Source organism: Arvicanthis niloticus, chromosome 10, assembly GCF_011762505.2.
Source record: "Arvicanthis niloticus isolate mArvNil1 chromosome 10, mArvNil1.pat.X, whole genome shotgun sequence".
NCBI classification, from domain to species: domain Eukaryota; kingdom Metazoa; phylum Chordata; class Mammalia; order Rodentia; family Muridae; genus Arvicanthis; species Arvicanthis niloticus.
This window is the reverse complement of record NC_047667.1, coordinates 66,279,888-66,307,077: the sequence shown is the minus strand read 5'-3', so window position 1 is coordinate 66,307,077 and position 27,190 is coordinate 66,279,888. Positions and strand designations below refer to the sequence as shown.

Here is a 27,190-nt window from a genome sequence, read left to right as displayed (position 1 = left end):
CTGTGGGCATATCTATCACATTGACATGTGGGCATGTCCATCTCATTGACCTGTGGGCATGTCCATCACATTGGCCTGTGGGCATGTCCATCTCATTGGCCTGTGGGCATGTCCATCTCATTGGCCTGTGGGCATGTCCATCTCATTGGCCTGTGGGCATGTCTATCACATTGACCTGTGGGCATGTCCCAAGCACCTCGCAGAAATGAGACCACAATGCCTGCCTTGGGATTCCCTCACACCTTTCTTTCCCATAAGTCATCACACTGGCTGACTGTGCAAAGAGTAGTCACAGTTTCCATAAGCAAGACACATGTGATAGATGAATTCAGAAAACCTGCACTGAATCCAGGTCAAGTCATCTCAGGCAATATTAGTCAACTCCCTTTACTCTCCATGCATAATTACACTTTCATTAAAGTTTCTCTCTCTCTCTCTCCCTCTCTCTCTCTCTCTCTCTCTCTCTGTATGTGTGTGTGTGTGTGTGTGTGTGGAGAGAGAGAGAGAGAGAGAGAGAGAGAGAGAGCTCAGGAAGTGTCTTAGTCTGGGTTACTATTGCTGTGATGAAACACCCTGACCAAAAGCAACTTGGGAATGAAAAAGGTTCATCATATTCACAGTTCTGTGTTGTCAAAAGCAGTGAGGACAGGAACTCAAGCAGAGCAGTATCCTGGAGGCAGGAGCTGACCCAGAAGCCATGGAGGGGTGCTGTTTACTGGCTTGCTCAGCCTGCTTTCTTATGGAACCCAGGACCACAGCCCAGGGATGGCATCACACACAGTATGCTGGGCCCTTCCCCTCTAATCACTACTAGAGAAAAATCCCTTACAGCTGGATCTCCTGGAGGCATCTTCTCAACTGAGGCTCCCTCCCCTTTGCTGGCTCTAGCTTGTGTCAAATTGGCATAAAACTAGCTAGTACAGAAACCATGGTAGAAGCGGGGCAGAAAGATGAGAAGAGTCAGAGAGTCCTCTGACCACGACAGGACCACTGAGTTCATGAACTTATAGACACTTTGGCTGCCTGCAAAAGATCCAAGTTAGATCAAACTAACCAATATCTCAGCACGAAAGAGAGGGCCTCATGGACCCTAACCCTGATTTTAGGAGCGATCAGCAGTTGATGGGAGAATCAATATTCTTTTTGAGGCTGTGGCCTCACACCCGTGACTACAGAGGCACTATACACTGAAATCAGGGTGTCGCCGTTCCTTCCTTTCCATCTTGATCGTCACCTTAGCTCTTCTTCCTTTCCTAAGCCTCTTGTACCTGCAGGGCCCTGGGTCTCTGTTTTCAGGGGTCTCTGTATACAGGGCCCGTCATCTCTTTTTTCTGTATTGCTGTAAGTGATTTTGTTTGCTCCCTTGCTTGGTTCATTTTCTGTTGCTGAAAAAGACAGCACACCTGAGAGTGGGTCATTGATAATGGGGAAGAAGCTTGTTTGACTCACTGTTGGAGAGGCTGGAGATCCAGGAGCATGAGTCTGACATCAGGCAAGAGCAGATGCTGCTCAAGGGGAGGCTACTCTTTGGAGTAACTGAGCTGTCATGGCAACTGATCCAGGCCTTCAGGACCAAGAACTCATTTACTCCATGGAGAATGAACCCAGTTTCTTGAGAGCAGGATTAATTCCACCATTCAAGGCAGAGTCCTCACGAGCCCAGTACATCGAAGGGGCCTCGAAACACCTTTACATTGGAAATCAAATTTAAACACAGGCTTGGAGGAACACAAGCCATAGTCAAGGTACAGCAGCCACCTTCATTGGGCAACCACTCCCAGATATGTGTGTGTCCTAGCTTCCTGAATCTCTCCTTAGGCTCCCATGACACACAGGTTTCTGACCTCTTCCAGCCCTTTGCTCCTGCAATACTAATTGGAGACTCTAGGCTAACATGGACCTCCTGCGTGCAAGATCTCTGAGCTGGTGGGGATTAAGGGAACACTCTGCTTTCAGAGCTGTGGAGAGCATCACCTTCAGGTACTCCTGCATCTCATCAGTGTAACTGTATCCACACAGCGATTAACGCTGGCAGCATGAACATGGTTGTTCACAGTTTACTAACAATAACATTCCGCCTTACACAGTTACCCAGAAAGACCCCACTCTATGTATCCTCTTTGCTGCTTCCTCCTTACACAAGAACTTCTCTGTTCTCTCCTTCAGGCTTGAATGACTTGTGAGTTCTTTGACCTTTTATGCATCTTTCAGCCTACAACAATGTAATGATTTACAAATGGTTTTTGTCTCCCAATTTGGGGTTGAGATATTCGAAAGAAAAGTCTTGAGGTTTGAACCTATCAAGCTCTCGATGGGAAGTATTGTGATTGCAACATAATAACTGCCTCCTGTTAGATAATCAAATGAATATCTTGTGTTTGTGCGCCCTCAGTGGAGAACATGGACAGCGGGGTGCAGTTACATAATCCTCCAGCAGAGGGGGCTATACAAAACTACGGAAGCCCTTGAAGCCTGTCCTTAACATCAGATAGACAAAATATTTTCTTTTGCAGTCTATATCTACTGGTAAATAGCTAATGCCTAGAAAGCATATTTATATAAGGTCTTTAAAAAAGAGTCACTCTAGCTTGTCGGGGAGGTCTCTATGTGCTGGTAATCCCAGAACTCAGCCAACTGAAGCTGGAGGATTTTTGAGTTCAAGGCCAATGTGGACTCTGTCTCAAGAGATGAAAAAAACAAGTCATTATATTCCAGACTCTGGATACCTGTTAGGAATAGAAAGGGAGGGAACACAATCTTATTTTCTGGATTCGGCTCTCCTAGGAAGGTTCCTTGAGTACTGTGAAACCCAATGGCAGCACAGATTGAGACATATAACCTTAAGACTCCATTTATAACCCGTACACCCTTGCTCATACAGTCAGTGGATATTTGGTGAATGGCCTGATTGACAGCTGGTCATCCTGACAGTAGAGAGCGGAGACTTCTAACTGGGGCTCCGAGTAAGGAGTATGCTCATTTTCCAACAGAGCGCTCCCACGGAGGCTGGTGTGGATCTTATCCTCGCCTGAGCTGCTTGCAGAGCACCTGGCACAAAGCAGGTGTTCAGCAAATGTTCCTGAGTGAGTAACTGAGGCTCTTTCATAATTTTGTGAGTTGATGTGAATGATTTCTTTCAGTACTCTCGAAAGGTAGGATGGATCTGTGTGTGGAGAAGGACGTTTGTATAGTGATTTTGTGTGTAGGAAAGTGCATCTTAAAGGATCATTAGGAGGGCCCACAAATGCATATATATTCACACACACACACACACACACACACACACACACACACACACTTACTTTCCCCATAGTCTTCACAAACCAGAAACTGGGACATCTGAATTGTTACCTTTGGCCTCTGATGGCTCACTCTCTGGTGTGCTCTTGTGTTAACATTTTATGTATTGTGTAGTGTGGTGGTGGTGGTGTGTGTACATGTGTGTATGTGTGTATATGTCGAAGTCCCAGGTCAATACTGGGTATCTTTCTCAATCACTTTCCATCTTCCTTTTGCTTTTTCAGCTTTTTGGGTTTTTTGGTTTTTTAAGACAGGGTTTCTCTGTGTAGCCTTGGCTGTCCAGAACTCACTCTTTAGACCATGCTGTCTTTTACAGAAGTATACTAAAATATTTACAGGTTAAATAATGTCTACAATTTGCTTCAACATTTGGAGAGTGTAGAGCAATAAATGTGGAATAGGGTAGCCTTCAGGAGGTAATCACTGAGGTGATAGGTAATCTCTGAAGCTGGTGGGTAATTAATGAAGCTGATAGGTAATCCCTGAGGCTGAGTAGCAGGCCTGTGAAGTCTGTCATATCTTTTTGTCAAGTTTTTTTTTTTATTTATTGTATTTGAAATTTTCCATAGAATTTTTTTCTTTTAAATTATTAAGCCTTCCTGAGTATTCTGAATGCTCTTTTCTTAAGGAATATTCTTGCCCTTCACCCACCTCCCATCACAGTCCAGGAGCAGTAACTTAAAATCTACTAGCATCTCTTTGTACAGTAATGTAGAACACCACTTCCTGAACTACTGTTAACTCTGAAAAGACTTTGAGTTTGAATACATAAAAGGGTATCCTAGGGGAGAGAAAATGAGTTCTAAGAGTGTAGGGGTAATATTTAGAAAATGGCACCCCGTCCGGCTTGCTCCCGAGCAGCCACCATGTTCCTGCTGCTCCTCGGCTCTGACCTGGGCTCCAGCTAGCTAGATGCGCAGGCCCTGGCATCCATGAGACGCCAGTGTTGGGGATGGCTCTGCCAATCCCCCATGCTGCATCCAAAAAGCTCTGCTGAACCCCAGACAATATCTGCCATCCTCTCAGTACCCGGTAGAAATGAGACTCTTAAGGCTTAATGATTATCTAATGGATTTATATATTTAGAAATGCTCAAATAACAAGGTGCCACACAATTAGAGTTGTTACCCAATATCTAACCTTTTGATAGAAGTTGCTACCCAGGACAGCTTTCGACTCATCGGTGGTTCTCCATGGATGATAGCCTCCTTTTTCCCCTCCCTTTTCTCTATTTCTCCCCTTCCTCTCCTCTTCTCCCAGCTCCACCTCCTCTTCTAATGCCTAATCACCGAGCTCCACTAAGAGAATACAATATAGCAGGATACTTATCCTGCTACATAAGAGTAGGAAGAAAGAAGAAGAGGGGACCTGTCTTTATTAAAACTTCCCAGGTGTGTATGTGTGTGTATGTGGTTCATGTGTACATGTTCGTGTGCACAGGTGTGCTCATAGGGACCTTCCACAGAGGTGTAGAGGCAGTGGCTAAATTCTTAGCTATCAAGTTATAGTCACGTAGCCCTTCATCAACCTCGTTGAAGGAGAGTATCAATATTTTGAGTGAGTATCAATATTTTGAGAAGAAACAGACTTCTTTTCCAGTATTCAGCAAGCCAATGCTTGGATGGAGATGGGGTGAATTTTTGTCTAGAACTGGGAACAGTCTAGATTTGTATGCTGGAAACCAGGTGAGAGTAAGAGTCACTTCAGGTGCTGGAGCCTTCAGCTTCTGATGAGATCTCTGGAAGAACTCGAAACTGCAAGTCTTGGGCTGTGGGGATAGGGCCCCTGGGGTGCCGTAAAAGGAGAAAAAAGTATAGCTTTTATTGGTTAGAGCCGGTTACACGGTCGCCAGAGCCATAAAACCTTATGTAAGCAGCTTTTGTTTACCTAAGTGACTATACCTTTTACCTTTCAACCAGACAGAAGACAAACGTCTATTAGTGGGTTCCTAGACCACGCCAGATGCTGGTCAGCACCCTTTCTGTTTGCAGCGATTTTGATACTTTCTTTCTCTGTTCTCCACCCCCACCCCACCCCCCCACACACTGGTCCCCACCCCACCCTAATTATTAGTAGTAGGTGATCCTGAAACAAAGGGAGGGCAGGTGGACCTGAGTAAACCCCTACTCTTCCACAGAAACATGCTTCTGTGTCTCCAGTTGTGCTTTGAGTCTAGACTCAGTGCTAGCTGGAGCTAGTACTTGGTTTACACTGAACCTCAGTCTTGAAGGGAAGTATGTCTTTGTGTGGTTTCAAACAGCCTCGCCTACCGCTGTGTCTCCTTGAAATACAGGTCTCAGCTCTGTTTGTTTATTTAGAGCAGTAGGGTCTTGTTTATTTTCCCCCGGGTAATCTCACATTCAGAGATCTGCCAGCCTCTGCTTCCCAAGAGCTGGGATTAAAGGCGTGTGCCACCAGGTCCAGCTCTATTTTGTTTTTTTTTTTTAAATAAAGGTCTCTAACACTTCATTCTCTTGCCTCAGCCTCCTGGAGACTGAGATCCCAGGCATGAGTCACCACTAGTTTATTTGCTGTGTGGGTTTGTTTTATTCAATGTTAAAGATGAAACCCCAGGATTTGAGAAGTACTTGGCTAAGCACCCTACTCACGAGCAATGGCCCTGGTCGGTTTAGGCTATTACTCACACTCGAGGCTAACACACATAAACTTTAAATGTACAGTTTAAATGTACAGCTTGTTTGGGTGATAACACATACAAGATGCTACTTTATCTCATGTGTTTCTGCTTTTGTTAAAGAAGGAATGTCAGGAGACTATCGCCTCACATACTCCCAGAACCTAATGGATAATCGCCCAAGTTCAGATCTCCTCTTTCTCGTTAAGCACCAGTATCTGCATATGCCTCAACAGACAGACTGGCAAGAACCGTTTGGACAGTGCGCCGTTAAGTGGGGTGTGCGGGCACCCTTAAGCGATCGTTATTTTTCTGAGTAGCGCTCAACCATTTCTGCTAGCACAACGTTGACATCCCAAAGAGAAGCACGCGCTTGTGGATTTAGCCCAGTGGTTAGTGCTTGAAAACCAGCGCAAGTTCCTGGATTCGGTTCTTAGCTCCTGGGGTGGGGGAGGGGGAGGGATCACCAACATCGCTCCCCTCAATACTGGAAAAAAAAATAGACAAAAATATAAGCTAAAAGATAAGCACAAAGCAACCTACTCGGCTCCAACCCCTGGAAGCCTGCCAACCCCTGCAGCCCTGGGAGCTGCGGTTCCGAGCACGCATGCGTAGACACCGTGCGCTCGAGGAGCTCCAGCAGGGGGCAGTATCCCGACCCGGAGGGTGTAAGGCCTGTCGTACTCTCAGGGCGTAAAGCAGCTTTGCTTTACGGCTCCCGCCTCCGCCGTAAAGCCGGCGTGCCCACGTGCGACAACTTCCCACTAGGAACCTTGAGTTGGGTTGTTGTGTTTTGTCTTTTTTGTGGTGGCGAGCTTGACGTTTCCGCTATGGGCAAACGCCGGAGCCGTGGCCGCAGCCAGCTGCTCAGCACAATGACCAAGAAGCAGAAGAAGCACCTCCGCGACTTCGGCGAGGAGCACCCTTTCTACGACAGGTCGGGGCGCGCGGGCCGCCGGGAGGGCTGGTTCCGGCCGGCGCGGGTCGGAGCGGGCCGGGAACCCCGCTGCAGAGGTGCGCTCCGCACCCGGACCTGCTGAGGCAGGGGGCTGCTGCCTGTCATCCGAGCACGCGCAGGCTGAGGCGGGAGATCTCAGCTTAGTCCAGCTAGGGCCACATAACGGTTTCCAAAAACAGGACGGGAAGTCGAGAGATAGAGTTGGCCCTGAGAGGTCGTTAAAAGCCAGTTTCTGACTTGTTCTTTCTTACAAGATGTCATTGAGCTCTTCTGTCTGTTACCCGTTGGTCTTCTGGTCATCTCTGCCCTTGTGCATGCTAAAAATTTTTTTTTAAACAACGACTGGATATTATCCTGTATTGGACATCTGTTTTGTATTCATTTAAAGCAGAATCATTAGGCCTGTTCGTGATTGTTACAGACTAGCAGCAAAAGTTTAACATTAACCTTTTTTTTTTTTTTCTTTAGAGTTTCCAAGAAGGAAGCCAAGCCGCAGATTTGTCAGCTGGTAATGCTTTTTTTTCTTTATAGTAGTTGGAACTGGGTTGTTACATTTTATATTGGGTGTAAACGTAAAGCTTGGGTCGCATTCCTGTGTTTTTCTGTTTTGGATGTGAGCTGTGACTTTAGTAATGCTACTTAATTAGTTTTACGTGATGGAGACTGCACTACACATTCCCTTGTGACAAGAAAAGCCATGACTCGAAACTACCCTGTGACACTACATTAAGCTCTGTGGAAAGGGTTCCTCGGACTGCTGGCTCCTTGTACACTCACCATGAAAGGCTTCACACAGTGTAAAATGGACAAGGGGCCTGCAGACTCAAACACTGGCACTTGTTTGTAATTTTCTCCTTACGTCTTGCAGCATGAAGCCTGGTGTCTGAGATGTAAGTTAAAGCCCATAACTGGAAATTTTGTTTGAAAAGTTCGTTTTCTTCCCATGTGCAGCTGATATCAGTTAGAAGCACCGCTTGGTTAGCTGCTTTATGTAAATTTCATGCTGGGCTTGGTTCAAGAGATGAGACTGTAATGTTTGCTGAAAAGTACAGGGTTTTTGTTTTGTCTGTCTGTGGGTTAGTAATGTATATTCATTATACAGAAGAGTGGGTTTCCTTAGGATTTTTCGTATTCATTCCCTCCCTTTGGCTGTTTGCCTTCCATCTCTGCTCATCTCTTTCCTCTCCCCAGATTCTTTTCCATTTGATTTCATGCCTTATTTCTTTTAAATCTAGTTTCCTCGTGCAAGAGGAAACATACTTGTCTTTAGTGTAACTTATTTTTACTTTATTGTCTCCATTCTATCCATCTTCTTGCATGTGATACAGTTTCCTTCTTTGTGGTTGAGGAAATCCCACTAATACGTATTTTTCACATTTTCTTTTTTGTTTTTAGCATGACAATAAAAACTATATATTTTTTAATTTCCCACTTTTCTTTAGTCAGAGAGTTCAGATTCTTCACATTCTGAAAGTGAATCAGAGAGTGAACAAGAGCACATTTCAGGGTACCACCGACTGCTTGCTACATTAAAGAACGTTTCTGAGGAGGAAGAAGAAGAAGAGGAAGAAGAAGAAGAGGAGGAGGATGGCAGTGCTGGAGGTGATGCAGAAATAAATGAGGAAGATGGTGGTGAGGATGTCAGTGTGGAAGAAACAGCAGAGTCTCCTAAGTCACGGGAACGTAAGTGTTTGGGGCTGGCCTGTCCTCTTTGTTCTGTGTTGTGTGGGTGGAGTGAGAGCATGTGGCTCCAGAGCAGAGATTCAGCCTTGTTGAGTTGGGTTATGTTTTGAGGATCTGACGGAAACACTGGACCCTCTCATCAGGGTCTTACTTTTGGGGGAACTTGTTACCTCAGGTAAGACAGCTTGGCGTATCAGGGGGATATTATGTGGTCTCTGTGACAGCTTGGCTCACTGAAGAGGTTGTTCCTCTTCAGTAAGAGACCAGGTTTGATGGAAGGTAGACATAAGAATACAAACTTCCATGTTGTAGATTTGTTTCTATGAAGCAGCTGGAGATGAGACTAGGCTGCTCCCACTGGGTCCTTAAGGAGACTCTGAGAGGTTCTGGAATTGAGAGCCCAGAGGGACTCCGTCTTAGGGCTCAGGCTGCAAGTCCAGGTGATCTTCTGTACCTGGGAATCAAACCCAGGACCTTGTGTATATCAGATTTAGCTTGTCGTTTGAGTCAAGGTCTTACTGTGTAGACCAGGCTGGCCTTCAACTCATGATTCTGCGTTTGCCCTGGAAATACAGATGTGTACCTGTAAACGAAGGCTTTCCCAACTGTCCCCCAGATCCTGAGAATTATTTATGAATAAATGCCTAGGCCATAAGCTTGGGCTTGTTCTTTGACTAGCTCATAATTTATATACCCTTTAATCGATTATACATATGCCACATGGCTGGTTAGTTACCTCTCCTAGTTTCATATGCCTGACTTCCTCAGAGTTCTCTGGTCGACTCTCCCTCACCTCACTGGCTCCCCAGAGCTCCCCTCTCTACCAGAACTCCCACCTCTTATTTCCTGCCTTTTTTACTAGGCTATCATTTTTTTTCACTGACCAGTAATCTCTTCCACATGTAAGAGATTTCTTCTACACCCCACCACGCCTGGCTTTTTTGTTTTGTTTATCAGTCTCATTAGAATATGTTTATATGGAAATAGAATGATCCCAGCATGGGCTGACTGGGCAGTTCACTGGGTAAAACCTCTGCTATGAAAGGGTGACAGCTTGAGTTAGAGTTCTGGAACCCACATACGAGTGGAAGGAAAGAACCAGATCCACAGATGCAGCACACACTGGGGTAGGAATAATTAATTAATAATTTCTATATGCAATTTGAAGTTTGACAAATGTGTACCTTCCATGACCTTCAGTTGTGCTCTTCCTTTTGCTGTCACTGAACTGATGATTCCAGTCACTGTAGATTAGCTGTGCTCATTACAGAAATCTGTGCAACCATGAGACAGACTCTTAAGCTGTAAACCCAGCCTTGAGTTCACTGTGTGTCCTACACTGGTCTCTAATCATGACAATCCTCCTGCTCCACCCCCTTCTACTTCTCACCCCTAAGTGCTGGGGTTGCAGGTGTGCTGTGCTATGCCTGCCTTGTGTCTGTTTTACCTTTGTGTTAGTTGTTCTTAATTGTTTGCTTTTTATTGCTGGATATACGTGGGTGACTTCTATATCTCACTATCTCAGTTCTGTTATTCTTACAGTTTCTTCTTTTTGAGACAGTATCACTATGTATTTCTGACTGGTGGCCTAGGATTTGCTGTATAGACTAGGCTGGCCTCAAACTCCCTTCCTGAGCTCTGAGATTTAAGGTGTGCGCTACCATTCTTCCTAACATAGTCTCCATGTTCCCTCCATCCCTCAGTGATGCTGGGCTTCATCCATGCCAGGTAAGCACTTTCCCACTAAGTTACATCCCTGGCCTCTATTTATTTATTCTTTTTTTTTTTTTTTTTTTTTTTATTTTTCTGGCTAGGGTCTTGAGCATGCTGGGCAATTAATTTACTTTTAAAGATTCATTTCTTTATTTTATGTGTATGTGTACACTGTAGCTGTCTTCAGTCATACCAGAAGAGGGCATCAGTTGGTTGTGAACCACCATGTGGTTACTGGGAATTGAACTCAGGACTTCTGGAAGACCATTCACAACTTCTGAGCCACCTCTCCAGCCTGCCAAATACTTTTTTTTTTTTTTTTTAAATCTTAACCTGCCACGTAGTGTTTTGCTTAGTTAGGTTTACTGGGATGAAAATCTTTTGCCTTGCTGGGCACAGTGGCACACTTTTAATCTCAGCACATGGAAGGCAGAGGCAGGAGGATGTCTGAATTTAAGGCCAGCCTGGTCTCCATAGTAAGTTTTAGAACATCCAGAGCTACATAGTAAGACCCTGTCTTGAAAAACAAAAACAAATAAACAGAGACCTACATTGCCATAATTTCTGAATGTTTGGAGGTTCTTAGTGCTGGTTTTCTTTGCATATAAAATTTTTAGAGGAAAATGGATTTTGTTTGTTGTTGCATGTTTTAATTATAAACATGCGTCCTATTTACTACAGCAATGTGAGCAGGGGGCTGAGGATGTAGCACAGGGGTTGAGATGCGTGCCTTTAATTCTAGCACTTGGTGAAGGTAGAGGCAGGAGGATTTAGTCTTGCACTACTGGGGATTGGGTCCAGAGCCTTCCACCTGTGCTTTGCTACTGAGTTCTGTCCTCAGATGACCTTTTTCTCTGTGCCGTAACTCCTATTCACCTCAGTTTCTTGGATGTATAGCACTCAGTATTAAACACTCCTTTGACAGACATTTCAGTTGTTCCATGTTGTTTCTTAACCATAGTTCAGGCTGCTCCAAACATCTTTCATTTATATCTTGGTGCAGTATTTTAGAGTAAGTTCTAGAACTGGGTATTTTAGAATTCACTAGGGTAACTCCTAATTATGATTAGAAATCTATTTTAAGGAATTGGCTCATGTGATTACCCAGTGGGCTGCAGTCTTCAAGTCTAAGGCCATCAGGCAGGAGCTCCCAGAGGAGCCACTGTTATAGCTGGAGTTCACAGAAAGTCTTCCCCTTAGGACAGAACTGCCTCCTGTGTTTACTCCAAGCCTCCTACAATGGGAGAAGCCACCAAATGAGGAAGGCCAGGAGATAGCTCAGCTGGTAGTGTCTGCCTAGCATGCACAGAGCCCGGAGTTCCATCCTTAGCACTGCATTTACCAGAGATGGAGCATAGTTATAGGAGCTAGAGATGGGAGGATCAGAAGTTCAGGGCCATCCTGAGCTCATAGTGAGTCAACTAAGACACTAAACCACAGAAGACGCTGACTCAAAAAATAAAATAGTCACTTGACTTTCTGCCTGGAAATCCACCATTTGGAACATAAATTTAATCTAGTAATATCCTGAGTAAAAAGTTGAAGCTCACACCAAGCCTGAAGCCCAGCTTACAGAAGTTACTTCATCACTCAGGTCTGCAGTCAGACTTAGTTCTGAACTGTCACATCCACTGCATTACCTAATCATTGTTTAAGAGTAATCCAAGTACTCAGGAGGCAGCCAGGTAGGCTGAGCTCCGTGAGTCTGAGGCCAGCTTGGTCTACAGGGGGAATTCTAGGACAGCCAAGGCTACACAGAGAAACCCTGTTACAATAAATGGATGAAGAAATGATAGCAGTGAGTATCAGTGTTTGACTAGTCAACATTTAATTATGTGTAAATTACTTTCTTTTTGAAACATTTTTACTCTGTAAGCCTGGCTGTCTGGAAATTGCTATGTTGACCAGGCTGGCCTGGAACCCCCGAGCTCCACCGTACCCCATACATTTCACAAAGTGTTTTTCATTGTTTCAGATAAGTCCCTAGCTGACAAATCAAAAGGAAGAGATGGTGAAGAGCCACCTGGTGCATCACAGAACTCCTCAGAGGAGTTCACAGATGTGAAACATGAGTCACTCTTCAGCCTGGAAACCAATTTTCTAGAAGAGGATAGTGGGGGCAGTTGTTCCCAGAGAACATCCCAAGGTGAGAGCGGCTCCTGTCGCCCAGTCCTCTAGTGCGGTAGGGCTGTGCACTGATGTGTTGAGTCTCTGACTGAGGGAGTGACCGCATGGGGAGCTGGAGGGGGTACTTGTCACGGTCTGTGCTTTCAGTAGTTATTGTAGAGGTGAGGATCGGATCGAGCACTTGGACAGGCTGGAGGGGAAAGTGGGGAGGCCAGTCCCCAGGCCTTAGGTCTCTAGATTTGGAGTTTGATCTGAGAAAGGCTTTGCCCTCCTAACGGGCAGAAGAGAAGGGAGAAAGTGCTCTTCCCCCTTCAGCCAGGCTTCTTCATTGGAGCAGCACCTTTTCAGGTATGTGAGGCCCAGGAGTGGCCAATCTGAGTGTTCTTATTACTAGGAGGAGCCCCAAAGCCACCATCCCCAACACCCTCCATGGTCACCATGCCTATGACCAAATGGCAGCCAGCTGGACATGGGTTTCTGTAATATCAGTCTGTGCTTGTGGGAAGGTCAAGCTGGTGTCAGACTTCTCAGCCTTTCCTAGTTTTCTGCAGTTGCACTTTAGCGTGGGTGAAACTGAATCCTTATGTGGCCTAGTTCAATCTGCTGGCTTTTATGTGGGAGAAGTAGGGGTGGAATTTGTGGAATCTTAGCACAAACCACATTCTAACTGTGAACCGTGACAATGTGGGAGCCTGGACAGAAGCAGGAAGCCGGCTGTTCTGAAGCCTCTGCACGTTGACTGTGCAGATGGGATGGCCTAGGCTTCCCTGATGGTGCTGCTTGTGTCTTGAGCAGTTACTGCAGATGCATGTCGTTTGGATCCTTGAGCAAGTTACCTACTTCACTTTGCTGCTACTCAGTGAGAGAGCACAGAGGGAGGGCTGTGGGGGTCACCTGAGTGCAGTGGGCTACATGGCCTTCACAGAGCTGAGGGTCATCTGCATGCAGGGGTAACATCTATGTCATTTGCTAGGTCAGGTGAACACTGAGAATTATTAATGTGTCTCGCTGTGCAGAATGCATGAATCCTGTTCTCAGGAATCTTGTTATCTACCAGATAAGACTGGAACATGTGCTGCCTTGTTTGATGTGTAGCACATAGTAGGGGCTAAAAGAACTGTAACTGTCCTCAGGGAACCAGCTCTAGCCTCTCCCTGTGGAGCACTTCTGTGAAGGAATGACGTTGCACAGCTGAACGTGAAACCAGAGGACTTTTGGTGCAAAGGCAAGGCTCATAGCAGAATTTAGGGCTGTGTTCAGAAACTACTGAGGAGGTGGGTTTAGGTGCAGTGATCAAAGCCTGATCTCTGGGCTGAGATGCCATGTGATGAGTGTGTACTTTCAAGGCTCAGCTCCTCACATGAGCTCACAATGCTGAAGGATGGGGGCTGGGGCTGGAAAGGAGGGTGAGTCAACACTGGGAAGATGAGCAGGTCAGTCTCAACAGAGACCAGAGATGAACTGTCATTTTTCCAGGTGACTAGAGATGAGTCTGCACTCTGAGGAGACTAGAAAGCCCTTCCATTGCTCACTGCTGACTACTGTGTTCTGAATTAGATCCGTTTCAACAACATATCAACAAAGAACTGAAGGAAAAGGAAATTCAGGCTGCTGCTTCCAGCCCTCCAGCTACCCAGCAACTGAAAGTATGTACTACTTGGTTTTCCAGGCACAGGAGAGAGCCCCAAAGAAACAGTGGTCTTTGGTTTATTGGCGTATATTAATTATTCATAACGAGTTTAATTTTGACAGACATCGAGTTTGTATCAGTCCTCTTGCCTCAGCCTCCCAAGTGTTAAGATCATGGGTGTGCAGTTGAAGTAATTGCAGACACATGTTTGGGTGTAAGAAGTCAGAGATGTCTTTTGTACTTTTTGCCAGTTTTGCCCATGGTACCATGTAGCAGAGTATAGTACAGTATCGTGACCAGAAAATGGACAAATGCCATTTATTGCTGCATGCCAGGCTAAGCACTCTGTCCCCATGGCATTGCATCCTTAGACTCAGATATTCTGTACAATGTTGTCTTCTTACACAATCCCATTCCTACCAGCACAGTCAGGTTTTGGAACTCTGCAGCACTGTATGGTCTCACTAGCAGGGTCTCACTATGTAGTTCTGGTGGGCATCAAAATCAGAAGAGATTCGCCTGCCTCTGCCTCCTCAGCACTGGCATTATTAGAGGTGTGTGGCACCATCCCTGGTGCTGTTTTTCCTTTTCACCATACCCACTTTCTCTCGCCTCATTCCTAACCCCATAGCCTCCTGAGCTCATTTCTGTTTCTGGGAGCTTGTCTGTTCACTGTTGAGTAAGTAGAGTCACCAGGGTGGGCTCTGAGGTGAGCTGTTTCATTGAGCACAGTTCCCTGGAGAGTTGCCAGGCTATTCAGCTTCAGTGCCTCATTTCTGTTCCTGCTGAAGTTACTCTAATTTTAGATTGACAACTTTTTTACAGTGAAAAAGTTTTAAACATTCATTTTACAAAGTAGCATCCCTTGAGTCCTACTGGGTATGTCTCTAAGAGAGAGAAAGGAAGCAGTGGAGAGTGAGGGAGAGGATGGATCAATTCCAAGACAGACACACCCTTGTGACGTATCACATTGCTAACGTTATTGAATAATTCTAAAGCAATTTTGACTCTCTAGACGTGTTCCTTGGAACAGTGAGGGAAACACTAGAGACAGAGCTCGGGTGTGAAGTCAGGCTCCAAGCTGCCCACTGCTTGTGTAGCTGTTGTCTGGACCCTCTTGCCTCTGAGTTAAAGAAGGGGATGATGCATTGTTATTCCTGTCTTACTAGCTCTCTTGATCTGTCTGCTCCTAGTGGCCAGTCCTGGGACAGCTTGTCTTTTCATCAAAGTTCCAGAAGATAGAAACATTCAAACCTCCAAAGGATATTGACCTAAAGTCACTTCATCTTCAGAAGCCTCTAGAATCCACCTGGGCAAAAACCAATAGCCAGTTTCTGTCTGGTCCACAAAAATCAAATAGCTCCTTTACCCCACTCCAGAAAGAGCTATTCTTAATTATGAATTCTTACCGGGACCTGTTCTACCCTGAGAGGACTGCCCTGAAGAACGGAGAAGAAGTCCGCCATGTTTACTGCCTGCATGCCATAAACCACGTCCTCAAAGCCAATGCTCAGGTGCTGGCTAACAACAGTAGGCGCCGGAGCCAGAAACTCGGGGTGGGTGAGGATGATGACTTCAGGGACCAAGGGCTCACCAGGCCCAAGGTGAGTGGCAGCAGGCGAGCTTTGCTGTCAAGAAGGCGGTGAGGCACTGCTGAGCCATGAGTCATGAGTGTGTTGGCAGCTGACAGTGAATCCTCGGTGAGCAGTTGAGTGAGCCAGGCAGTGCAAGGCAGTGAAAGGGGTCAGATGCTCTCAGGGATGCACCCCAAGCACACATAAGCCCTGGTGGTCTCTTCCTGGTGACTTTCTGCTCACTAGATCCTAATGAATTTTTTTTATCTAGTCTCTATATGCAACAATTTCTGTGAGTATAGATTGATACAAGGCCCTCCTAAAGCAAACGGGAAAGAGTAGCAGGGGTGGGCTAGAATCAGGCTTTACACCAAGCCACATTCACAGAAACCTTCAGACCAGAGATCCCTGTTTTCCTGTAAACTTCCTGCTGCTTAAAGTAAAGGTGGTGTTTACAAGGGCTCTGTAGTCTGACCTCTGGCACATTTGAAGTTCTCGTAAGAAAGGAAATGGATTTAATTCTATGCACATTTTTCATGATGTGAGGACCAGGTCTTGTTCTCACACTTGCTCCACCTGTCTCTGCAGAAGGTCATGTTTTTAGACTTCTGTTGAATTCAATCGGATTCAAGGGTTTAGATATTGATGTGGCTCTAAAGTCTGGCACTTTGATAGCTGGAGTGACAAAGTGTGGACACTTAACTTAGTGTCACCACCAGGACAGTAATCCAGCCTCTTAAATCACAGCCTGCCATACAGGGCAATTACTTTCTCCTTTGACCAGCTGGTGGCATTTCTAGGAGGCTACCTCAGACATGTGGGTATAACAGTTGAGGCTGTCTGTCTTTCTGTATACTCTATAGGAGAGTCAGGTTTATGATTGGAATCTAATGGTTTGACTAGGGTCACACCATTGAGTCTATTATTGCACAAGAATAACAGGTAATTAGAAATTAGCTCTTTATTAACCTTCTGTTTTTCTGTTCAGCAGAAACTTTATACATTTATTTTTTAGATTTATTGAATTTGATGTGTGTTTTTCCAGCATGTATGTATATGTACCACATGCATGCCTTGTGCCCATGGAAGTCAGATCCCATGGGACTGGAGGCAGGAGTTAGGCTGTGGGCCATGGTGGGAACTGAACGATGGGAACTGAACGATGGGAACTGAACTCTGGTTCTCTCAGGAGCTGTAAGTGCTCTAAACCACGGAGTCATCTTTCACTCACTGTCTTTAAGCATCTTAATGAGTCTTGAAAATTTGAGGCATAATTTTCCAGTTCAGAAATTTTCTCAGAAATCACTGGATTAAAAAACAATTCTAGAGAATATACTTTAAAAAAATAATAATGGTTTGTTAATCCTTTTCTGTATTTTCTTATTCTGTCTCTTTTGTATTGGTGTGACAAAACATGACTAAGGCAACATATGAAAGAAGGCATTTAGTTGGACTTACAATTTCAGAGGGGTGGAGTCTGAGGGTAGAACAGAGATGGACTTACAGTTTCAGAGGGGTGGAGTCTGAGGGTAGAACAGAGATGGACTTACAGTTTCAGAGGGGTGGAGTGTGAGGGTAGAACAGAGATGGACTTACAGTTTCAGAGGGGTGGAGTGTGAGGGTAGAACAGAGACAGCGTCAGGACACTGAAAGCTCACATCTTGATCCATAAGTAAGCCTGAAAGAGAGGCACAGGCAGCATGTCAGAAGTCTGAGCCCACCCTCAGAGACACCGCCTCCAACAAGTCTGCACCTCCTAATCCCTAACAGTTCAACCAACTGGGGACCAAGCATTCAAATATATAAGCCTATAGGAGCTATTCTTATTCAAACTGCTACACTGTATATTTGTTTGAGTGTGTCTTATTTTGCCTTCAAAGACCCTAACATATTTCTGCCCTAGAGTTTCCACTGCTGCTCAGGGCATTCTTTATACTGAAAGCTATTTCCCAGTTTTGCTTGAGAAATGTCTCCCATAGAGCCATGGGGATAAAAGTTCATAGGATGGGTTTGTGTGAATTTAGGAGACACTGGCTTCTGGTACTGAGCCAGGAATTTTGTCCAGACACTTACCTCTGACCTGCTGTTGCCTCCTGTAGGTACTTATAGTGGTGCCCTTTCGGGAAGCTGCCCTTCGGGTGGTCCAGCTCTTCATCAGCCTCCTTGAGGGGGACAGCAAGAAGAAAGTCATTGTAAGCAATAAAAAGAGATTCCAGGGGGAGTATGGATCTGATCCTGAAGAGAGACCTCCCAACCTAAAGAGACCTGAGGATTATGAAGCTGTGTTTGTGGGCAATATTGATGACCACTTCAGGATTGGTAATGGTTCCTTTCAAGGCGGAGGTCCTTGGGGAAGCTGGAGGGATCGCTGACACAGTCTTTCATCAGAACTGTGTGCTTTTGAGGCCTCCTGCCTTGCTTTATGGGTGGAGACGCCAAAACCATGTAGAAAGTCCTTGTGGAAACATCATTAGGCAATCTCTGAGTTTCTCAAAGAGTTGGAGGAGGCTGAGAAAACTCAGTGTGTGTGGGTAAGGCTGGGTCTCCATTCTGTCTGTCGAGTGCCCACCCAGCCTTAGACGTGCACCCGGCTTTCTTGTCTGGGCTTGTCTCCTTCGGCTCCCTTTACCTTTATATGTCTGAGTTTTTGGGAAAGTGTTCATTGCTTATATTGGGCCTCATTTACAGATGTTTACTGAGCCTGGGTAAGAACCTGGGGACTAGTAGCTAAAAGTTAATACTTTGAAGAAAGTCCAGTCTAGGATACAGCTTGGGTGACAAGCACTGAAGCTGACAAATGCTGTTTTTCAGGAGTGGCCATACTTCAGAGGAGCATCCGGCTCTACGCCCCGTTTTACTCCTCCGACATCCTCATTGCTTCCCCCCTGGGCTTGAGGACCATCATTGGTGGAGAAGGAGAAAAGAAGAGAGATTTTGACTTCCTGTCTTCTGTTGAGCTTCTCATCATTGACCAGGCTGACATTTACCTAATGCAGAACTGGGAACATGTCTTGGTAAGGCTGGGTTTTCCCCTTTGAAGGGACAGCATCCTTGCTCGGTACATGTTGGATGGTTTAATTCTAAAACAACTATTGGTGGCACATATCTAATTAAATCCAGCTTGGCGAAAGCACTGCTGCGTCTCAGGATTGGAAGTAGGAGTCACTACATCTTCCAGTTTGTGAGATTCTTCTGATCCTCTTCTACCAACAGGGCAGTCAGTTGTCAAACTACCAGAGCTGGGAACATTCTTCATTGTTCTCAGATTTCCCCAAAAGAGTTCTCCCCTCAAAGATCTCTTTCTAGTAAGGACAGTTGGGTGGGTGGGTGGAGACAAGCCTTCACGTAGTTCTCAGTTAAGATGGGGAAACATGCATCACGTGTCCTTTTGGAAAGGGGCAAGGGCTTGCTATGTAGCACAGGCTATCCTTAAACTCCATCTTCCTGCTCTGGCATCTGGAATGGAGTGCTGGTTTCATAGACTTGTGTCCGTACCCAGCTGCCTCCGGTGTCTTGTTGTTTGGGGTTTTTTTTTTTGTTGTTGTTGTTTTTTAGATTTTTAAAAGTTTTACTTGCGTATTTGAATGTCACGTGTGTGGGTGCCAGAAGAAGGCACATGACCCTCTGGGGAGGAGCTGCCCAGTGTGGGTTAGAAACAGAATGTAGGTCCTCTGGGAGAACAGCAGGTGCTCTCTCAGCCCTGGGAAGTGTTTCTTCGGGCTCTAGTTTTGTAGACGGTGAGAGAACAGCCCTGGGAAGTGTTTCTTTTTATCTCAGAACTATGATTCTTCTAAGGCAGATGACTGCTCACCTCTGCTTCCACCTAAGACTTAAGAAGTTTACAGGAAGTTTGTATACATCAAGGACAGTTGGTACTTACAAAGTTAAACTAAGTCTGTAGCAGTTGTGACTCTTGGAGTATGTCCTACAGTGTGTAAAACGCAGCTAATGAATAAGGCAAGCCAGGTATGGTAGCTCACACCTGGAAGCCTGACACTTGAGAGCTGAAGCAGGATTACAGTAAGTTCATGCCCGACTGGACTGCAAGATTCAGGCCAGGTAGAGTCTACACAGCAAGACCCTGTCTCAAGAAGGAAAGTGAACCCAGAAAAGGTCTGTTGAAAGATAGCATATTCTTTAATTTGAGGCAGAGCTCTTAGCAGCTGGTGTTATTTTTTTTAACTTTTCTGCTGTTGTCTATGCTGGGACTTGAATATAAGATCTTGGCCATGGTCAGCAAAAATCTGTCACTAAGCCATCTCTATCACTGGTATTTTGAGATCCAGTCATTGAAGTACAGAGGTTCTACTTCCCATGTGGCTTCCCTTTTTGCCCAAGTCTGGGACAGCAACCCCCAAAGTAACAGGTCTGCATTTCACAAGTTCCTTTTTTAAATGTCGGGTTTCTTTACACTTTCTATGTTGTTACTGATTTTTCTCTGTTAACGTGTACAATCATGGGTTTTCTGTGACCCTTTCACACTTGTGTGCCATACCTGCTGTGTTCACCCCGTCTGTCCTCTCTCTCCCTCTCTCACTGGTCCCTTCAGTAGTTCTTGTGGCCTTTGAGACAGTCTCACTCTGCAGCCTAAGCTGGTCTCAAACTCACAATATAGCCCATCCTGGTCTCACATCCTCCAGATTGCTGGGGTTTCAGGAGTGCCCCACTATGCCTAATTCTAAAAATTTCTTTTTAAAGGAATATTCCAGTAGCTAGCTTATGTTCTTTGGAAGAGCCTGGGGATGACCAGTTTGTGCTTACAGTCTTAGTAAAGTGTTCAGCTGACCTTGAGCAGGTCACCATCTGAGCCTTATTTTTCTACTGTCACTTGGGAGATGGTAGCACATACTTCATGGGGTAAAGGGGATGATGGATTATTAATGTTTATAGGTACCCAACACACGTGCTCTGTAGACACTAATGTGGTGGTATTTTGCTCCAAGCATTTGATGAACCACATGAACCTGCTTCCCTTGGACTCACATGGGGTGGACTTCTCTAGAGTACGTATGTGGAGCCTCAATAACTGGTCCAAGTACTACCGCCAGACCCTGCTCTTTGGTGGCCTGCAGGATGCCCAGATCAACTCTGTGTTCAACAAGCACTGTGTCAATGCCCAAGGCCAGGTGAGTCCTGTGTCCTCAGATTGTCCTGAAGCATAGACCAGTTGGTTATGAAGTGCCAGAGTTAATGGCACATGATCAACAAAAGATGCTGCCTCCTGAAGCTCTTACCTCCTGGCAGGTGGCCGTGAGGAATGTTCCCATGACGGGCTCCATCAGTCATGTGTTGGTGCAGCTCCCTCACGTCTTCCAGAGAATGGAAGCACAAGACCTAGCTTCGGTGATCGATGCCAGGTAACCGTGCCCACACCCATAGAGCCTCATCGAGGGATTTGGTTTGGGCTGCATATTTAGTACTGGACTCTGAGTGATTACTGATTATCAGCTTAGGTCCCCAAACTGAACTCAGCCATGCCCTTGACAGAGAAGGAATCAAGCCAGGTAGAAACCGGGGCTTGGTCTTCATATTACAGCTAGAAGCAAGGTTGGGACACTGCAAACACACCATTGCTGATGCGGCCTGTGGAATATTCCATGCCATTTGGCTTAGTTATAAGCCCTTCAGAGAAGAGCAGATTGTCTGGTCCCCACATGTGCCCTCTGTGGGCATGTTGTGCTTATCGTGTCAGGGCGCACTTGCCGCTGAGTGAATGAGGCGCTAGTGTGAACTACACTAGTTCTCTGGCATATATGGAACCAAATCTGCTGGCATCTCATTTTCTACTTGTTACCAGTTTTATCCTTATATAGTCTTTGAAAAGAAGCTGTCTTTGGCCTTAGGGGATCTTTTGGGCTGTGCCTTGCTAACCCACCCTGTTGCTGCCCTACTGTGAGTTCAGCTGTAGACTGTTAACCTTGTTCTTGGCCTTTCCTAATCAGGTTTCACTTTTTCATAAACAAGATTTTGCCTCAGTACCGGGATGCTGTCATGTCTCACACACTCATCTATGTCCCCTCCTACTTTGACTTTGTACGTCTCCGAAATTACTTCAAGAAAGAAGAGCTGAACTTCACACATATCTGCGAGTATACACAGAAGTCTGGGATCTCTAGGGCTCGACACTTCTTTCTCCAAGGAGAGAAGCAGTTTCTGCTCCTCACAGAACGCTTCCATTTCTACAAAAGGTAAGACAGTATAGGCTCCACCCGCCGAGGGACCTGGGCAGGCTCTGTTGGCTGTGCATGCATCCCTTGCCTCTGCTCTATGGAAAAGCCACAGGGGTTAGTGATGTTAGACTCTGCATTGTGGGCTGGTGGGGGTGCTTTATTGGTTGGGCCTTGTTGGGAAGGTTAGAAACCAAAGCTTAAGCCCTGTGTGTCTGGAATGCAGCTGTGGTCCAGCACCTTACAGAAGCCAGTGCATGCTTGAAGAGCAGAACAGGATCAGCACAGGAGAGCTTGGGGAGGTGGAGGCTGAGCACTGGTTGTATCCCTGGGGAGTCATGCCCAGATGGCTGTCTTCTGGAAAAATCTCAAGGGACTCAGGGCTGATTAATTTTACTTTTTCAATGGGTGCTTAGATTTACTGCCAGGTCACTAGCAGAACATCTTGGCTATGTTTTGCTATTGCTTTTTAAACTTTAATTTTCTTGTTAGTTAGTTAATAATGGCTCCCTGGACCTGCTAGATGGCTATGGCCCGAGCTCAATTCCCAAGACCCACATGATAGAAGGAGAGAACTAACTCCCGGTTTTCTAGACAGTTGAACTTTATGTGCACCAAGTCCCCATCAGGTGTCCTGCAGCCAGATGCAGACCTCTCTAATGATTTACTACAGGTATGGAAATTGAGTCTAAATCCTTCTTTTCAGTTTCTTATGGTGGGATTTTGACTTTTCTGTTTTTATTTTGTTGTTTTTATTTCATTCTGTTGAGACAAGGTTTTATTTAACCCAAGAAAATCTCAAACTGTGTATTTAGTTAAGGCTGGCCTTAAGCTCCTGATCCTCCTCCTGCTTCTGCCTCCCAGTTGCTGAGGTTACAGGCCCACACCTCCACACTTGCCTGATAGTTGTGCTTTATTAAATTGCCATAATGTATACCAACAAGGATCTGCCAGGCACACAGAGCCCCCCAAGCTCTGAGTGACATTTAGCCATGCACCATGACCGAGTGGACCTTTTCACTTATGCCGGTATCAGAGTGGTGTTTTACAAGTGTGTTTTCCTAGATGATGAGGGAGGAATCCTAGCAGCCTGCGTGGGCTCTGCAGATTCGGCCTGACAACTTTTTAAATATTTTAGTGTTACTCAAAGATGTAGCATTACATGTAATAAATTGCTGAAAAATAATTATGTTATTTCTGGCTTCATTCTTGGCAACCTGGGCTGCTTGGCCAGGGAGCTCATAAGTGCCCGCTGCTGGCGTCATTGTTTCAGAGAGTTGTTTCCATTTCCAGTGGAGTTGCACTTACTGAAGATCTTAGTTTTTATCATTCTAGCAAATGGAAGCACACTATCTACATGGCTGGAAATTTTTCCAGTATGATTGTAGCCATTTCAAGTTTTTAAACTGGGTTAGGCACTGCTTTCAAGTGTCTCCGCAGCTTTTCAAGGAGAGGGCATGTGTGAAAGGAACCTTCTGGAGACAGAATCGTCCCCGTTCAACACTGTTCACATTCCAGTCAAGTCTGAAGCATGGTGTAAAGACAAGTCAACTCTCAGCCTATGCCACATGCTTGCCAGGCTCACGGGTGTTTCTCAGGGTGAAGATGGGCTCCAGTGCAGCAGTGCACACATCTCCGCCATGGTTAATGACCTCAGGGTTTCTAACTGTCAAACATTGCCAAGGAGGGGCTGGAGAGATGGCTCAGTGGTTAAGAACACTCTCTGCTCCTCCAGAGGTCCTGAGTTCAATTCCTAGGTTTTTCATGTCTCAGACATGTCTTCAGACAGAGTTGAGTAAGACAGAAAAGCGAAGTAAAGATAGATTTGTTACAAGCGATGGTGAAGGAAGAGTACTTCCAGGGTGGGTGGGACAGGCAGCAGCAAGGTCAGGGGTCAGGGCTCTAACTTCTCCAGGGTTCTTTTTACAAGTCCAAGTGGAGGGGGGTCTGAACCCCAGGGGTGGAATACAGTGAGTCCTTCAGGGACAGATAAAGGCCTTCACTTTATTTGTGCCCAACACACTCTAAAACTGGCCTTTTTCTCCTTCTTACAAGCTGTGTGTACAGGATTGAGGTGCCTTAGGTTGCTGGGCTGGTTCTGGTTGTCATAGTAGTGTCCAGCAGGATGTTGACAGTGTTGAGAAGGAAAGCAGAAGAATGAAGGCAGGCGTCTTAGAGCTGGGTGGGTGTTTGCGCATGACTCCTCTTCCAGGATGGCTCATTGCACTTTTGCTGCCCACTGCTGCAAGTGGTACAGATTCCAAGCCTTGGACAAGTTGTAAACTCGATTTAGGCTGCTGGGCATTCAGCATGACTGCTTGGTGGACCTGGTCCTTCCTTCATTTGTGTGAGTACAGGTTCTAGAAGTGATGGACACTGGGTAGGTCTGGTAGGTGTACCCATTGTAAAAGAGTTTCTGTCGAGTTAGTACATACTCTATATAGTAATTGCAGTGTATAACCGTTTGGTGGTTTAGTTATGAAACAGACATCATTTCTTTTTAATGAGCATATAGTTTTTGTTTTTCAGTTTTTGCAGTTATGGGGTGCCCCTGATATCTGTGGGTTCTGTATTCTCAGATTTAACCAACCATATATTGAAAGAAGGATGTGTATCAGTCCTGAAGTACAGACTTCTGTCTTGTCACTGTTCCCTAAACAGTACAGTTTATAAAAACTATTCCATGTGCATGAGTTGTCTCTGCTGCCTCCAGAGGCGCCAGAACCCCTAAAACAGGAGGCATGGACAGTTGTGAACTGCCATGTGGGTGCTGGGAACCAAACCTGGGTCCTCTGAAAGAGCAGTGAGTGCTTTTAGCCATAGTTTAATAACTCTTCACATCGAACTGACACTGTGTTATGCAAGTATCAGGTTCTGCGCAAGTGCTGCCTGTGACAGAGCTGAGCATCTGTGGTCTTGAGCACAATAGAGACGTGCTGAAGCCAGTTGTCCTGGTTCCTTGGCATACTGTGTGCACAGTTCCGCAAGCACATCCATGTGCATGTATTCTGATGATATACCAACCTACTTGTTGCTTTACGATGGATTTTGAAAGGAAAACTGGGGCTTCTGTGGTAAAAACTGACAACTGACTCCCATGGTACATATGTGTGTGCGTGTGTGCACACACACACAGAGTAAAATGAATAAAAATTTGTTTTAAAAGGATCAGATGTTGTAGCTCACCTGGTTGGGGCCAGCCTGGTTTATACCACAAATTCCAGGCCATCCAGGGCTCTGTTATGAGATTCTGCCCCATAAAAAAATAATGATGACAGAATAAATAAATATCAAGTTTAAAAAATGGGTTGGGCATCGAGGTGCAATCTTTAATACCAGCACTCAAGAGGAGGTAGAGGCAGGTGGTTCCCTGTGAGTTCTGAGGCCAGTCTAATCTATCAAGTTCCAGGCCAGCAAGTTCTTCCAAATTTTTTTTTAATAAGTACAATTTATTTTTACCATTATTGTAAATTCAGCATTAGGAATTCAGTTTCATTGTCACAAAAATAAACCATCTAGCTATGGGTAACGTTCTGTCCATGGTCCGTGCTCCTCCTCTCACCCAGCCATGTAAAGCTGTGTGCTTGTGAAGCTAGTGGTGGCACGGCTCCTGCTGCCGCTTCATACCCCTCTTCTCTCACAGGTACACAATAAAAGGCATCAGGAACCTGATATTCTACGAACTGCCCACATACCCTCACTTCTACAGTGAGGTCTGTAATATGCTGAGAGCCACCAGCAGAGGAGAGGAGGCCACGTGGACGTGCACTGTGCTGTATTCCAAGTATGATGCGCAGAGGCTGGCTGCTGTGGTCGGCGTGGAGCGGGCGGCACAGATGCTGCAGTCCCCAAAGAATGTCCACCTCTTCATCACCGGGGAAAAATGAATGTGGAGTGGGACCTCAGTCCTGATCTGTTCACTGCCCCAGGAGCAGGCTCCAGACAGTCTGCAGTCCTGGGTCCCTGGAAAGTGCAGTGTGGCCAGTGTCTGTAAACCACAGCTGTCAGGGCCAAGAACCGTTAAAGAACTGCCACACTCAGAAACTGAACTTGTGCTTGTCACACTTTATAAGCTGTAACTTCTCAATTATGATTTTAATTTTTTTAATTTAATTTTTATTTTCTGTGTATTGGTGTTTTGTCTGCATGTACATCTGTGTAAGGGTGTTGGATCCCTTAAAACTGGAGTTCCAGACAATTGTGAGTTGTCATATACATGCTGGGAATTGAACCCGGGTCCTCTGGAAGAGCAATGTGCTCTAACCTTCTGAGCCATCTCTCAAGCCCCATGGTTTTAATTTTTGCTTGGGGAAGATTCTCTGACTTGCATATTCATTTTTCTTATAGCATTGCTGTGGTTGCCCATGGGCCTGGCTGAGAGCTGGAGGCATCCTGGACAGTGTCCCAGTCTTGGCACTTTACTTTCCTAGCCAAACTATAAAGAAAAAATTATCCTCTAACCTAGAAGAGGACATTTACTCTCTGATCTTTTTAGATTCTTCTCGGTGTTTTAATAGCTAAGATATATATTTACCAGTCACGTTATATAAAGGAACATGTATTTCTTCAGTTCATGTAACACCATTTGGGACCCAAGGTTGATTCTGTCCTCAGCACCAAGTTGGTTTTTGAATTGTGTAACAGGTGAAAGTGAAAAAGAGAAACCATACTTTTAAAATCAAGAAGCATTATTTTAAACTCTGTTATAAAAACAAACACTATTGCAAATAAGAACCATCACAGGCGAGCCTTGCTTCAGTGGAAGGAAGCTTCAGATAACAGGAAGTGCAGGCCTGAGCCTGAGCTGCTGTGGAGTTGGCTGCCAACCTCACGGGTGTGTGGCCTTGGTCTAGACAGCGAGAGGACACAGGCAGGACTGGAGGCTCCCATCAAAGGTGTAGCCCTTACTCTGTCTTGACCTGAGGTAAGGAAGTCCAGATGTTTCTTAGATAGGATTAAAGGTCACCTGTGGGGGGAACATTGTTGAGGTCACGAGACCTCACTGGGCCCTATCAGGTGGCTTGGTTTCATTGCATCACTGTCTCCTGTCTCCTGCCTGTCTGTCTGAGACAGGGTTTGACAGATTTCCACTCTAAAGTGAAAATTCAACTTCTACTGTATTCTCTTTAGGTGTTTTTTCCCCTGCTCTTGGAGTGCTGGAAACACAGGCTTGAGCTGCCATGCCTGGCCTTCTTTATGTTTAATTTATAGACGTGGCTTCACTTTTCATTGGGTGGCTTACAGTATTGCCATCTTTACTTTTTCGGGAGCTAGCCTGCTCTCAGATGTGACCAGTGTGGTCACTCTAAGCTGGGTCGCATGTCCTTCTTACTTGTCCCCTTTTATGAGGGAATCATATTTCCTGACAAGACAGTCAGGTTTCTAGCCCAGCCTGTGTGGACA

At 45.6% G+C, this 27,190-nt stretch overlaps 1 protein-coding gene across 3 annotated transcripts; it reads left to right on the top strand.

Moving 5' to 3' along the window:
* Positions 1-6,654: 6,654 nt before the first annotated feature.
* On the top strand, positions 6,655-26,265 carry Utp25 (UTP25 small subunit processome component). Of its 3 annotated transcripts, none has more exons than XR_013113014.1 (12): positions 6,655-6,872; positions 7,362-7,401; positions 8,336-8,576; positions 12,265-12,435; positions 13,974-14,062; positions 15,240-15,650; positions 17,720-17,939; positions 18,432-18,634; positions 20,564-20,746; positions 20,865-20,977; positions 21,585-21,808; positions 25,431-25,655. XR_013113014.1 is itself a non-coding variant. In XM_034513592.2 (12 exons), the coding sequence occupies exons 1-12, from the start codon at positions 6,766-6,768 to the stop codon at positions 25,672-25,674; spliced, it is 2,268 nt and encodes a 755-aa protein (XP_034369483.1). In that variant the 5' UTR covers positions 6,655-6,765; the 3' UTR covers positions 25,675-26,265. The 3 variants fall into 3 exon arrangements, 2 of the variants coding, with proteins under 2 accessions (XP_034369483.1, XP_034369484.1); XM_034513592.2 differs by having other exon boundaries at positions 21,563-21,808; positions 25,431-26,265; XM_034513593.2 differs by lacking the exons at positions 6,655-6,872; positions 7,362-7,401 and adding an exon at positions 10,280-10,304 and having other exon boundaries at positions 8,465-8,576; positions 21,563-21,808; positions 25,431-26,265.
* Positions 26,266-27,190: the final 925 nt, after the last annotated feature.